The sequence below is a fragment of the Ambystoma mexicanum genome, chromosome 1p (genome assembly GCF_040938575.1).
Source record: "Ambystoma mexicanum isolate Mex_15411 chromosome 1p, UKY_AmexF1_1, whole genome shotgun sequence".
Taxonomy (NCBI): domain Eukaryota; kingdom Metazoa; phylum Chordata; class Amphibia; order Caudata; family Ambystomatidae; genus Ambystoma; species Ambystoma mexicanum.
Window position 1 is genome coordinate 207,100,130 of NC_090921.1, and position 15,111 is coordinate 207,115,240.

Genomic DNA, 15,111 nt, shown 5'->3' on the forward strand with positions numbered 1-15,111 from the left:
CGAAGGGCCGTCTTTATTATCTAGTGGACTGGTTGGGTTACGGCCCGGAGGAAAGATCTTGGGAACCTGCTGATCAAGTACATGCCCCACTCCTAGTTGCCCGGTTTCATAAGAACAACCCCCATAGCCCACAAGGACGTGTGCCTTTGAGGGGGGGCTCTGTCATGCTTTCAGTCTCACCCAATCACGACCAGGTGATATGCAGGTGGCGGAGAGAAACATGGACCCCTCCCGCGATCACCTCTGCTCGATCGTTAGTGGGACGCTACACTCTGAGGCATCCCCGGCATCGATTTCCACGCCTGCAGTGGGGATTGCCTTGGAGACTGCAGGCGCGGAGGAGATCACCACTCCATACTGCGGTCCTCCGCTCGATGCGGATCGTCACGAAGAAGGGGTCATGTGACATGGCTTCCAGCAAACAGGCACCAAATGAACCACTGGATCACGTGAGCAAGTGAAAGATCACGTGACCAGGAAATGGATCACGTGACCAAGTGAAAGATCATGTGACCAGGAAATCGTCCCCGATTGGCCAACGAATCAGGAAGACTGCAATAAAACGGGCTTGGCCTTTGCACACATTGCTTCTCAGCTGATCTCTCGGCGTTTAGCGATTTCCTGCGTTTTGAACTTCATGCTTATCGAATTTCTTGGATTTTGGACTTCGTTTTTCTTTTGGATTGCCCTCAAATTTTGGCGCTTGGATTTCTTCTGACCTGTATAACTGGATTATCTGAACTTTGAACTGTTTTCTTGGATTGTTTATGGATTGACCTTTGGATTTGGCGCTTGATAAACCTTCAGCTACCTTTTGTTTGAACTCTTGGAACTTTGTCAAGAACTGTGCACGTACAATCAAACCCTCTCCTCTCCCTTCAGATCCCGTGGTCCCGTTATCCCCTCTGCACTACTCATCTGACCCTTGCTGGAAAACTCACTTAGGTTCAAGTCACTCATCTTTCACCTCCAGGGTAGGTCTTTCTTATTATTTGTTTATGCTTGTTGTGAATACCGTGTAGCCATTAGCTAACCTGGTATTTTCTTTGCAGCCACCTGGGACCTGGAGTTTCCTGTTTACCCCCACCTGTGGCTCCAATAACCGGTCAGCGAGTACTTTGCCCCTCTCTGACTGGTGCTTGGGGACGGAGGTATACTAATCCACGTGGCCCTCAGGATTTGACACAAGGAAAGCAACACGCGGCCCAAATGGTGTACATTAAGAGTAAGTATTGTCACTTTGCTATAACACCATTGCTGCAATCATTCTAAGGTAGTGCCAGCTGTGCTATATGTTCTAGAAGCAGGGGGAGAGGTTGAAAAAATTGATCTGAATAAGTTGGAGGGGCACATTTGGAAGAAGGTTTGGCACTTCCAAACTGTTTGCCTGTATCTAAATTGCACTTTGAACGGCGCCTGTACTCAATGAACAGTCTAGTATATTTGAGTAAGTTGCTGTTATATCGAAAATGACTTTTGAGTAATTCAAATACATTATATGCCTTGATGGAGAAAATGACGGAAGCGCTTTGGGGCGGGGTCGTTTGCTCCTTTAAAAAAAAGCTGTGAGGAAATAATGACCCAATATGAGATCACCTCATCGACTCTGTTAGAAAACCCAGAGAAGGTGAAAAAGAAATTCCTAGAATATGACTGGATTCATACCTGTGAGGAGAGAAGGAAATATAGATCTTATGGGGCAATACACCTGCTCTACGTTTAAATATTTGATGTAGTGTCCAATCAGTTGGTATAGAGAAACCTTTATGAGATTTCGCTTTAACTTGATCCAAACTAGCAAAGTTTTATTTATCAGAGGCCTAAGCGAAAGTGCAGCTTGTCAGTTTTGCGGAATGGCCACAGGAACTTTAAAGCACCTCATGATTACGTGCCTGAAACTGCAGATATTTAGGGTGCAATGTTGTACTCACTTCGTTCATGACCCGAAGTCCATGAATGAGGAAGCCTTTTGATTCTATCTGTTCACCTCCACTTCTGATAAGTATTGTTCAATATTAAAAGGAAGTGGGGTTACAAAATAGAGCTTGTTTAAAGCTCATTCCATCTGCATTGTGGGGATAGAAAAGTAATATGAATGGAACATTATGATGACATGTGTTTTACGATTATTTTTATTGATGTTGAATTATTGTAGATCTGATGAAATATGTTTTTATGGTCGTATATTATGAGTGTAATGTTGATCAATTTTTTCGGGCGATGTATAAAGTTTGAAATAAACAATGTACAATAAAAAATGTGCTCCACTTGAAACACATGTGCAAGCTTATAAAAATGACATTTGCTTTCCAAACGTGCTTCCATTTGCCGTACATTTCTATAATGCAAACTAGGTTTTCTTTTGCACTTAGCAACATTTCACAAATATTTCTTTCACAATGGAAATGATAAGGTTCTAATATGTACATTCTTTTCTTCATTTGTAGCAGGAAGTAGACATGTTTTATTCATAAACGAGGCTTTCTTGAGTCACCTTACAATTCTGGAAAATTCTGAAAGTGTGGCTGAATCCGAATAGTGTTTCTAGTGCTGTCCCTGCATCCTGCTTCCCATAGGTGCACTCTTTTTGTGGTAATGGAAGACAACACAATTTATGTAAATTAGCGGTGCACCGTTTAGGCATTCAACAATTTAGATTCTTGAAGTGTCATTTTCCCTGACAGACCTTCCTCAGGTATCTGGGTCTTGTTAGTATTACGTTTAATCAACAATTGCACATGGCCATGTGGCCTCCATGAAGTCTGGGAGAAGGTATGCCACTTGCACAGATCCTGTCTCTTGGGGTTATCTGCACAGGAACAAAATGCAATGGCAAAGGATTGTATGAGCATTGCCAGTGACCAGACATATTTTTATTTATTTATATTTATATATGCTTCTATAGCGCCGTAAGCCCGCAGGCATCAGGGCGCTGTGACACACAATGAGTACAGGGTAATTAGACATCCAGATCTCTGGCTCCGGTGGGTATCAAGAGGACTATTTAAATAGGGGGGTTTTCAGGAGTTTTTGAAATTGGAGGTGATTTTCTTGGCTTCTCAGAGCTATCGGAAGTGTATTCCATATCTGAGCCGCCTTTACTGTGAAAGATCTGCTCATAACGGATTTGAGCCTGTGTTTCTGTTCGACTAATAGGTTCTTACCAACTGAGCGAAAATGTCTCTTGGATGTATACAATTCGATATTTTTCTTCAAATAGTGGGGCGCTTTGCCAAAAAGGCATTTGTGTACCAAGGTAAGGGCTTTAAATTCAATCCTGTCTTTGACTCTGAGCCAGTGGAGAGATTCTCTAGCTGTGTTAACATGGTCTCTTCTAGCCAGTTGTTTTACAATCCTGACCGCGTCATTTTGTATGACTTGGCAAGTATCTATGTCTTTGGTGCTTGCCCCTATCAATAGGGCATTGCCATAGTCCAGCCTTGATAGCACCACTGCCCTGCAAATGGTAGCCATTGTGTTGTCATTCAAGAACGGTCTGAGGGCCCTCATTAATAGCAGATAATAGGCAGTGTTCTTACGTAAGAGATTTGCCTGAGCCTCTGAATTAACCGAGGAATTCATCATCATACCCAGCGTCTTTACTTCACTGGAGACTGTGATGATGGCTTTTTTAATCTGGAAAGTTTTACTCCCCACCCAATTTTTCCAATTGACGGCTGGAGCCAAAACGCATCAGCTCCGTTTTTGAGTCATTTAGGCACATCCATTTGGATTGCATCCATTCATCAATTTTGCTATATATTGCGCCTAATTTCTCACTGTCTTTCTGATGTGATCCCTCTATCTCTATTATAGGCTGCGTATCATATGCATAATTGCAGAAAAACACTTCCAGTTCTGTCAGTAGGTCACACAGTGCTTGCATGTATAGATTAAAGAGCATGGGTGAAAGGCTCGCGCCCTGTGTCACCCCAAACAGAATTTGGGTGGGGTCTGAGAACTTGTCACCCCAGTGCACTCTGGCTTGACGGTTGGTAAGAAAGGAAACCAGCCACTTCAAGGCCAGGTCCGAACAGCCTACGTTGTCTCTGAGTGCTCTGACCAGCAGGTCGTAGTCCACCAGGTCGAAAGCCGCACTTAAGTCTAATAACTTCAAAATCCCCATTTTCCCTTTGTCCATGAAGCCCAGCATATGATTTTAAGGTCTAACATGGCTGTTTCCGTGCTATGAGCAGCTCTGAAACCCGATTGCCGATGGTGTAGGTATTCTTGAGTTTCCACGTGGGCCTGTAATTGCTGGGTAGCCAGTATTTTCAGGATGAAATTGGTGTTTGTTATGGGTCGTAGATTCCCTGGGTCCTTTGGATCTAACCCCACCTTCTTTACTAAGGGTGTGATTGTCACCTTTTTAATTTCTTCCGGAACTGTACCTTCTTTGAATGATGCATTAATGATCTTAAGTAGTATAGGGGCAAAATGCTCCTTGTGTTGCAGAATAATGTCAGGGGTAAGACATTTTCCGCGCACGATGTAGGTTTCATAAGATCGAGCAATTTTAATAATTCTGGTTCCGTTATTGGTGTAAACATAAACCTTTCCTGGCTATGTTTCTTTTTACACTCGTAGGTGCTGTCATCCCTTTTTTGTCTAGCTTAAATGATGTTTTGCCTGGCTTTGGCTATTTTTGCTATAAATGCATTTTGAACAGTGTTACAGTCTTCTTTGGATGGAGCTAGTGATGGTGTGAGAGTTGGCGGTTTTTCCACACTCTTTAATATTTCAAAAAGTTTGCTGGTTTTGTTGTCTGCTGACTCAATTTCCTTATTAAAGTGGTCAGCTTTAGCTAGTTTGATTTTTTCTTTGTATTTCTTATTAGCTATTTTCCACCGTTCTTTATTTTCAGTGGTTTTGTCTGCGAGCCACTTCCTCTCAACGGCTCGCTTCTCCATTTTGATTGCCTCTATGTCTGAGTTGAACCATTTCTTATGGTTACAATTTTTTCTGATAAGCTTAGTTTTGAGGGGTGCGATCTCATCTACTAGTAGTTGTATTTGTGCATTATATACCTTAAGCATTTCCTCACAGCTGTCTTGTTCCTGAAAGGAAGTAAGTATTTTATCTAGGCATGGCCGGATTGTGGTCTATGGTGATTTTTTGAAAATTTCTACTGGTGACCTTCGAGTGGGGATTGTCATTGGTGCATGATGCCTGTAGTTCAATATTTAGGGTGACCAAATAATGATCGCTCCATATGCATGGCTCTGTCTTGCAACTAGAGTATTTGAGGTTGTTAGCTATGATCCAATCCAACTGATTACCTTGAGGTGTAGTTGGGACCTCATTTATAATGCTAAAATACATATTCGTTAATTGTTTCTCTAAGAAGATGGCTTCCTTATCCTTTTTGTTTCCACGCCAAAGATTAATGTCCCCCACCACCAGGTTGGATACATTGGTAGATTTAAGCATGGCTAATTGGGAGCATAGTTCATTGGAGAAGTCTGAACTCAGTGAAGGGGGTCTATATATGACTATTATGTTGAGGCAGTTATGAGGGGTGAAAGTAAGTTTCATATGGATTGTTTCGCATCCTTCACAGCTAAAGGAGGCCTTAAACAATTTAAACGTCTCTTTTGCTATGATAGCAACTCCACCACCTACTGCTCCCTCTCTGTTAGCGTTATACATGATGTATCCAGTTGGGACCGCTACTTCACATGTGGGGCCAATGCGGTCTTTTAACCAAGTTTCAGTCACGCAACATATGTCCAGTTTTTGTTCCAGAATTAAATAATTTATGTTGTGTGCATGTTTTACCAACGATCGTGTGTTAAGCAAGCCTATCTTTAAAGTGGAATATGCTTTAGTGGGTGTTTGGATGCTCTGATGTGTCTCGTGTATCTCGAGTGTACTTCTGACCCTGTCCTGCGTGTGCATGATGCTTGTAACTTTGTCAATCATGATAACTTGTTCAACACAAGGGAATTCTGTAACAAGAAAATAGTTACCTTTAATGTGAGTCGAAAAAAGGGAGTAGCGGAGCGGAGCTCTCCCTGAGCAAACCGGAGTAAACCGGTTTCGAGCGCGCCGGCGTTGGACGCGCCTGACGTCGTATCAAATAGCAGAAAGAACTACAAGAGTTCTGGGAGTTGTCGTTTTTAAATAACTAACACTCCTGCAGCAAGCAAGGCACACGAAACGGCTCACTAGCACGACGGATTCGCATACAACTTTCCTAATCTGGTCAACAATGGTATTTAGCAGGGATTCTGTATTAAAAAACAAATTAAACAGTTCTGCATTCAAATATAAAAAACTACGTATAGAGCCTAATGAAGCAGGCGGACAGGCATGGATCACAACTTCCGCTTTAATGTTAAAATGAGTGTGTCTTTACCTGTCGGTTTTTTATAGCAATCCATAAAACATAGATATGGTCAGTCGGTCAGCGCCCTTAGGCACTCCACAGTGAAAGAGATGAGAAGGGATAGTACAAGCAGGCAGACAGACCACTTCAGTGAGATCTTAGAGAAAAGAGAAGAAACAGAGTAAAGCAGTTCCAGCAATGCCACTGGCAGCAATGTGACTGAGTAAGATGGCAAGAATCACACCATTAACAGAATCACGCCCCTGACATCATGAACATCAGAGGCCAGGTGGAGATCATCCCGCATGGACACAGAGACACACTCAGAACCAACAGCCTGGCTGAAGTCACAGTGAGAAGATTTGATATACTAAGTGGACTCAAGAAAAGTCATTAAGTATGACAGTGATGATTAATTCTACAATGTTAATGGTATGTCCCTGGCAGAGTAAACTGTACCTACTTTAGGATGTATGTAATACTAAATGCAGGACACTGCTCTGTGTATTACATGTTTATCTTAGAATATATGATTCTGACTATGGCATCGCACACTGCACTTAGTCTATGAGGTATGTTTGCACATATGAATATGGGGCTACATCTGATGTACACATAATGTGAGACAGTATCTTTGCCATTTTGTATTGACCTTAACGTGGTGCATACACTGGTGTATAATGGCTATTCTTTGACAAAGCGGGGTGTCACAAGGCCATATTAGGCTACACTTTGGCATATGCAGCAGGACACATCTAAGCATGTAAGGCTGTTCCTAGGCATATGTGATCACACCTGGCTGCATGAGGTTCAACCCAACAAACAGATACATTGTCAGTGAAGGGACATATTAGATTATAGCATGTGATGTGTGCACCTTAGCATACAAGGCTGCACCGAACAACTGCCTTAAAATATGTGACTTGCTATTTTGTCTTCACAGTCCCTTGAAGATTTTGTTGGCATCACTTCCTAAACAGCATCGGCCCTGACACCCACCTGACCTTGACTGTTTCTCACAATTACTGCAGCCCTTACCTCTTTTGAAATTTTGAACTGAGGTGCTTTTTAGGAATGAGAGAAGAGAATTCTAAAACGAAACCAGAAGTACCGGTCCGTTTGGCTGTTTTGTGGTTATTCACAAATAGCATGCAAGTCAGTTTCAAATGGGTTTGTCACCCCTTAAAGGGAGTCAGAAGCTGTTTATTAAAACATTTTGAACTGCAAACATGATACCATATCATAAGTGGGTGAAAGTGCTAATAAAATAAATGTTCTAATAAAAGCTCATTTTAAATCATTCTTTTATTTGTAGTTCACTGAGGATGAGGGTTAACTATGTTAGGACTAATGTCTGGGTAAAAATCCAAACAACTGAAATAGAAATGTGAGCATGTATCCATTAAATGACAGTATTGCAACGTGCTGGGCTGTCAGAGCAGTTCAGGAATTGCTGATATATGTTCTATGTCAGAGTCCCTACTGTTTTCCTAACAGGTGTCCTCTTGTATTCATAGAAGGTCTCAGCAGTATGATGTAACATTTTGGTAGAAAAATGCAGATGAGTATTCCAGCACTGGAGGAAATTATGCCAAAGACCTCCACGGCCACCATGTATTTCCCCTGCGTACTCAGATAGCCTAGGACGAAAGAGAACCACACACTGAGGAACACAAGCATGCTGAACGTGATCCACTTGGCTTCGTTGAAGCTGTCCGGCAACTTCCGTGCAAGGAACGCCACAAGGAAGCTGACACACGCCAACATTCCCATGTATCCCAGCATGCACCAGAAGGCAGTCTGCGAACACTCATTGCATTGCAGGATGATGGTGCCTGTCTTCAGTTTCATGTTCTTCTCAGGGAAGGGGGGACACAGCAGCAGCCAGGAGACACATATAAGCACTTGCGAAAGTGTACAACCTGAGACAGTAACCATAGGAACCAGATTTCCCAGCCATCTCCTCATGTTACTGCCTGGCTTTGTGGCGCTGAATGCGATAACCACCATGATGGTTTTGGCCAACACGCAAGATATACAGAGGGCAAACATGATGCCAAAGGCAGGTTGGCGGAGTAAGCAGGTTGCTTGACTAGGTTCTTTAATGAAGAGTAGTGTGCTGAGAAAACTCAGTGTCAGAGACACCAGAAGTAAGTAGGTGACTTTTACATTGTTTGCTTTGACAATTGGAGTGTTTTGATGTTTAATGAAAGTACATAATATAATCACTGTAGAGAATGAGCAAAACATTGCAGAAGCAGTCAGTATGGATCCCAGAGGCTCTTGGTAAGAGAGGGATTCAATTCTCTTTGGGAAACATTTTGTTCTTTCTTCATTCGGCCACTCATCAATCGGGCAACTCCTGCAATTACGAGAACCTAAAAGAGGAAAGAATTGTATTTATGTTATTATTTATTTATTTATGCATTTGTAAAGCTTACCAAGCCCGTAGGCAACTGGGTGCTTAAGCTTATGAGATTGGTTACAGAGGTTGTGGTTACATTACTTAAGAAGTTGGTTACATTAGAGTGTTAGTCAAAGTTTGCTTAAATGCTTAAGAGATCGGTTACATTAATTGAACAAATTGGAACACAAATAACACAATGAATAACTCCTTTTGACAGTCTTGTGGCTATCACTCGGATCTTTTAATTCTCAAATAATGTACAATTCATTTAGGAATATGGATTACTCTTCTAAAACACAATGTGTGCGCTGGCTAATGAGATGTATTTCCTCTGCATTGTTCCATCCCTCCATGAGTGGAGATGGTTTTCGTTACCTGTCTCGTTAGATATCTCCCCTGCAGCGCAGGGGACACAGTCAAAGCAGCAGGCTGGCCGTCCTATCTTCAGAGCTTTCCTATACCCAGGGAGGCATATCTCACTGCACATGGAGAGCGGCACCTGGCGGAGGAAATGGGAAGAAATACCCGGATGCAATGTATATTAATTGCTGGTTTAATTTGGTTATATTTATGAAAATAAACAAGAAAAAACCTGTTGGAAGAGATTTAATTACAAAAACACAGATTTAAAAGATTTACAATAATGTATCAACAAATCGCGGAAGCATTCTCTCAAAGTATGCCTGTACACTAGCATAAAGATGAGAAGAAGTGGTGAGCCAGTTTATGAGGGGGTAAAAAAAAGAGGTTGGACATGTAGCAGGAACAAAACAATACTATCAGACAATATATATATATATATATATAAAGTTGTTAAATGGACGTTATGATTAAGTTGCGCCTACTAAAAACCTAGGACAATCAGTAAAAAAAAACGTTGTTAAAGGGAAATTATGGTTTGAAGTAATACCGAAACACTTATGGTAAGCTAAGCAACTATAACTCACACCACCACTGTGCACTGCTAAGACTAACACCCAGGACATCAAAGATGACATTACAAATGTCATTGATGATGTATGTGCTACATAATGTTTTCATTCTGAAAAGAGGGCATACCAACATCTATAAAAAGGCACAAACATGCTTTCTCCATTTGTGGACCACATGAAAACAAACGCAGTCACATTTGTCTCTGCGCAATATGGGAACAAATTAGTCTGGAGTTTGCATTCATGTCCATGACTTTCCCAAGTCCTTCTTTCATTGCAAATTGCAAATAGATTCCAGACACATGTCCTAAACTGTTCACTCCACAATGAATAATAATAATGTCTGCATGACACTGTGTCACCAAAGAAGCACAGAGAAGTACCAAATCCACCCACTTTCCATGCACTCCATGCCACTGCACTTCCACATGAGAGAATCCAAGATGTGCAGCCACTCCACAGCGATCTGCAGAGGAGTTGCTAGGTCTGGAAAAGACCCGGGGCTAAGCTGATGTTGGAACTGTTGGGACTGGGGGCTAGCTAGTCTTTTGGCTGTAGCTCCTGAGATTCTATCAGGGGCTACAACCAAAAGATCAGGGGCTATAGCCCCCTTAGCCCCCCCCCTAGCAACGCCCCTGGCGATCTGCATGCATGCACCTCCAACCAATGTATCAAGGAATCTCCCAAAATCCAAACAATCTGCATTCTGAAACACAAAGCCATAGCTATCTGCTCTTCTATCAGGAAAAATACCTACTGACAAACTCTCTCCTTACACAACAAACCCACTAAACTGTATTGACCAATCCCTTGCTCTGCTCAGTTTCATTTTCATGCCACTCAACCCCAAAATCCCCATATGTAATATCCGCTGTCCAAGGACAACAGCGCCGTCTGCGGACAAATCGAAATATTTGAGCATGGGGGATGAAAAATTAAATAGTGTGCCCCATTTCCCCTTTGAGATTGGCTCTGAAAAAAGTATTTTTTTGCAGATGCTTCAGAAACACCTTTTATTTTCTATTTTTGTTTTTTTTGTTTGTTATTATTTTCCTCCAAAAATCTTCACATTAGCTTCTCCAAAGCTACCCTTACGTGTCAAAACAGCATGGCATTACCCATGAAAGATAAAGAAAAGCCATCTTCCTTAAATTAATCAACATTACCAGAGTCAATGTTGTCATTGTTGCAAAACAACATGCCCGATCTAGTCATAAAACCAAACATGCCTCGGTTGACTAAGCACCTATCAACATTTTGCTGAGGACAAAAACCAGAACTATTGTCCCATATTCCCCTAGGTGTCAACCCAGAAAAAATAACCTTGGCATTTGGAAGGACTTTCATAATTGCCTGAACCACATGTTGCAGATCTTGCAACAAAGTAGGGCCACTAACATAGCCCAAATGCACAGCACCACAGTGTAGGACAACTACATGTGGACTATGAAACCTAGCCACATCCTGACAAACTACTAGAATTGCCTGCAAATTCAAATCAGGCACAGTGCTCCACACCACATCCACTCCTTTTGTGTCAAAATGGTTAGCCACATTCCTAGATTTTGCATAATGCTCCAAACCATTCACAAACATATCTCCAACTACCAACACCCTGACTTTCTGCACCTGCACCATCTTCACTACACACAGCCTCTCTCAATATGAAGCAGAACCTCTACACCTGATTGGCTAATCCTCAAAATACACTCCCACTTCATGCTCGGAAACCTCGGATATAGCATGTCCTGTCTGTGAACAGCCGCACTGTCCATGGAGCGCGTAAGTAACACTGAGGGCAGCCCTTATACCCTTTCCACTGCACGCTCTGAACCATTTCCTCATTGGCTACTGTTAAGCAGTCACACAATCATCCACCAATCACATCCAAGAACTCTACATCTAACTCTGTCATCACAGATCAGCACTTTAGATGTACTATTGATCACTCTCAGTACAATTTGGCTGTCACTTCAAAGGACCTACAGCAACAACTACTATAAAACTTCCCAAGATTTCCACTTGCAGATTCAAGCACATCCGAATGCATGAACGCAGACTACAGGTATCAATATTTTCTACACAGTACATGTACACCTCTTCTAGAAATACAATACATCCCGGGAGCATAGCTCAGCGACAAAGTGAACGCCTTAAAAGCAAGACGACACGAAGCAACACAGATTCGATCCCGGGGTCCGCGCTTAAAAACCTCTGGGTGTGTAAGCGCATTATAAATACGCAACAAAAACAAAATAATTGCGCAACTAAAAAACAAACAATTCCAGTATCAGCCCCTCGATGGCCGCGGGCTGTGTACAAGTAAATGCCACTGACCCTGTATAAACTGTAAAATGCTATGATGAAGTGTCTCCACATTTTTGTTTACACACCCACTTATCTAAAAATATGTTGTTTTATATTATAAAATGTGAAAAATAACAGTATAATTATGAAAAAGACTCTCACGTGTGTTATAAAATTACATGCAGCCAGGATGAGTACATAATCTTCATTCAAGCACACACACAGAAAATATCATTAGAAAAAGGCTCCCAAATCAAACAACACCGCTGCCTCTATATCAAATCCTTCTGCTTTATTTCCCACACCTTCACAAAGACATACATTGAATGCTTTTATGTACAATCTCTGCCATTTACCCTGTAAAAATAGCACAAAAAGGCATGATTATTTCTTCTATCTCTTAACATCCATTAACATAACATTAAAAAAACAAGTGTGCTCTATACGTTTACTATTATACTCATTCGAAAAACATATTCAACTAACAGATTCTAAATAAAATATACAGGATGCACATAGGCAAAGAAAAGTACAAAACAATGTCTACATTAACAAAAGTGCTAAAAACACACATATGCACTAACTTCTTTCTTTTACACTTTCAGTGAACGCCACTCTCCTGAAAACCAGCAGTGTCTGAAGTACGAACAAGGACTTAGAAGAAACCTACTCTTTCCATACAAAAAAGTAAGTACAAAACTAACATAATGTTCTAACTGTTACTCAAACACACTAGCATTTTAGTGTTGTAGAAGAAACACATATATTAACCCTTTACCATTAGATGTAGTATTAGTGCTTTCCCTTGTCAGCTACATAGTTTATATAGTCATCTGAAGCCCAGTATAGTAACACACAAATACAAGAATAGCCTTCCCCACTTGATTTACCTGCCCATTGCACAATCACACAATTCCACAATCATACTTACCATCATACTCAGACACTCATGCACAAAGCACGCATACACTGCATAACAGCCCAACCCACACTTTCTTTTTTTTCTCCAACAGACCCCAAAGAATGTCTACCAAAAAGCAACTCAGTAGAAAGCAACACAGAAGTAAAGCAAATCAAAATAAAAGTGTCCAAAATAAGCATCCGTCTGTAGCAGATTTTGTACAAAAAGTTCAAACAAAACAGCTAATACAGTCATTAAGCAAAAAAAAAAACAAGCTTCCACTAAAGGACCTTTCCCTCCTCTATCAAAATGTAAAACCAAACAGAAAGTGATTAACAAGACTTCAACTAACACTACTGCTAACACTGGACCTATAAATATTGATGTAGTGGCAAGTAAGCATATAAAAAAAAGGTTTTACAAAAAATTTTCCTCCAAAGAGTCCTTCAGAACCTTTTAAAAACAGGAGAGAAATCATGCACAACCCTTAAAACCTACCATAGAAAAACAATTCTAGAAGCTCTGGTAGCGTAGTGCAATCCTTCTCAAAAGGAAGTTATTTATTTTAGTTTTAAGCAGGATGAAACCACTAACAAAACTAACTACTAAACTACAAAAAAGACTTTTCAATAAACGGAATATCACCAAAAATAGCTTCTTAAACATCTGTGGAGGTGAATAGAGTCACACCACGACCACATAACCATATTTTAATGAAGAAGCATTTAAACAAAATCAAACAAACCCAAATGCCATACATAGCAGTGGACGAGGGTATGAAAAACTTAATAAAACCATTATGGAATGAGAAACTCTGCTCATAAAAATATCCCCAGAAAACTCAGTATCACCTCCCCAATCTACTGAACCAAAACATCCAGTCTACAAATGGCTGTGCACATCAATGTGTAACATTGCCAAAACAAATTTCAAATCTTTACGCCAGTTCCTCAATCAGTATGTAAAAAGCAAATACAAATTCAAAATGAAACTACTACAAAATATGGATTCCTGTCCAGTGCGCAAATACACAGGACTACAAGGACATTCATTACCCTGCATTTCAGGACCTATTTGCAAAAGCACCTTCCACCATATCAAAAATGATTCAACTATAAGAAATCTAGTCCAAAAACTCTACTATGATAAAAGTCCTACTTTATCACTGGCCAACTTAAATAACAATCTTCTACATGGTACAGCCAAACAACTACTCAAAGAAATAGACCATATCCAGGGAAAATATTTTGGAATTGAAAACCACTTACAAAATGAAATAGATGTACAACAAACTAGCAACTACTGTAGAAATAGCAACCTTCTATTAAACACATACAAAAAAGAAATACTAAAGTTTAAAAGTACCTCCGCTGAAGTACCAAACCATGTGTGCGTGTGTTGCCGCAGGACTTCTTATAAAAGTACCACAAAAACTATAGACATAACGTAGAAAATAGAAGACAATGAAAATTTGAAATGGTTCCAATTAGCTCTCTACCTTATAGCAAAAAGCAAATACAACAGTACTGACCCCGTAATACTTTGCAATTACTGCACTGCAAAACTTGACAACAACCAAACACCTTCACCTGCTATCACAAATAACTTGGAATTATTCCCACTACCAAAACCCCTGCAACAACTAAATGTATATGAGAGCATCATAATTCAAACAGTGCACCCATTTCAAGCAATAATACGCCTAGAACCAAAAACAGCAAAAGTACCTCCCTCTGAATCGGTCAAAGGCATTTGCGGCAAAGTAGTTTATTTACCATTAGATCTCACAGAAAATGTACACACTCTAGGAGTGCAATGGCCAATACATCAATCGTTAATTGTCTTAGTAAATGGCATACCTACTAAAGACAAAAACAATTGGCAGCAACTCGTGGACTTACATACAGTTAGACAAGCCCTGCAATATCTAAAAAACAACAATGAATACTGCAAAGAAATTAATATTGAATAAAACCTGAGAGCAACCATTGAAAAATTGCAAGAGTCTCCAGAAACCGGTCAATTTGAACTTCTAAATCCTACTACAGAATCCAATATTTTAGACCATTTTATAATTCATCTTTTACACTCTAAAGACACTATAGATGATACACTTGAAAGGTACCAAATGCGACAAGCCAAAGGATCTCCAATCAACACATGGGAAAAAAGTATAGATCCACATGCCTTTCCGCTACTCGTTCCTACTGGAAAAAGAGGAAGGTACGATGATAGA

At 40.6% G+C, this 15,111-nt stretch overlaps 1 protein-coding gene across 1 annotated transcript in view; it reads right to left on the reverse strand.

The window, feature by feature from the left end:
- Positions 1 to 7,807: 7,807 nt before the first annotated feature.
- Positions 7,808 to 15,111, reverse strand: part of LOC138470721 (extracellular calcium-sensing receptor-like) — a 48,706-nt gene continuing 41,402 nt past the window's right edge. Inside the window, exons 6-7 of the mRNA XM_069609037.1 lie at positions 9,111 to 9,234; positions 7,808 to 8,706 (exon numbers count right to left, since the gene is read on the reverse strand). Coding sequence (XP_069465138.1) covers positions 7,808 to 8,706; positions 9,111 to 9,234 — 1,023 coding nt within the window. The remainder of the gene's footprint in view (positions 8,707 to 9,110; positions 9,235 to 15,111) is intronic.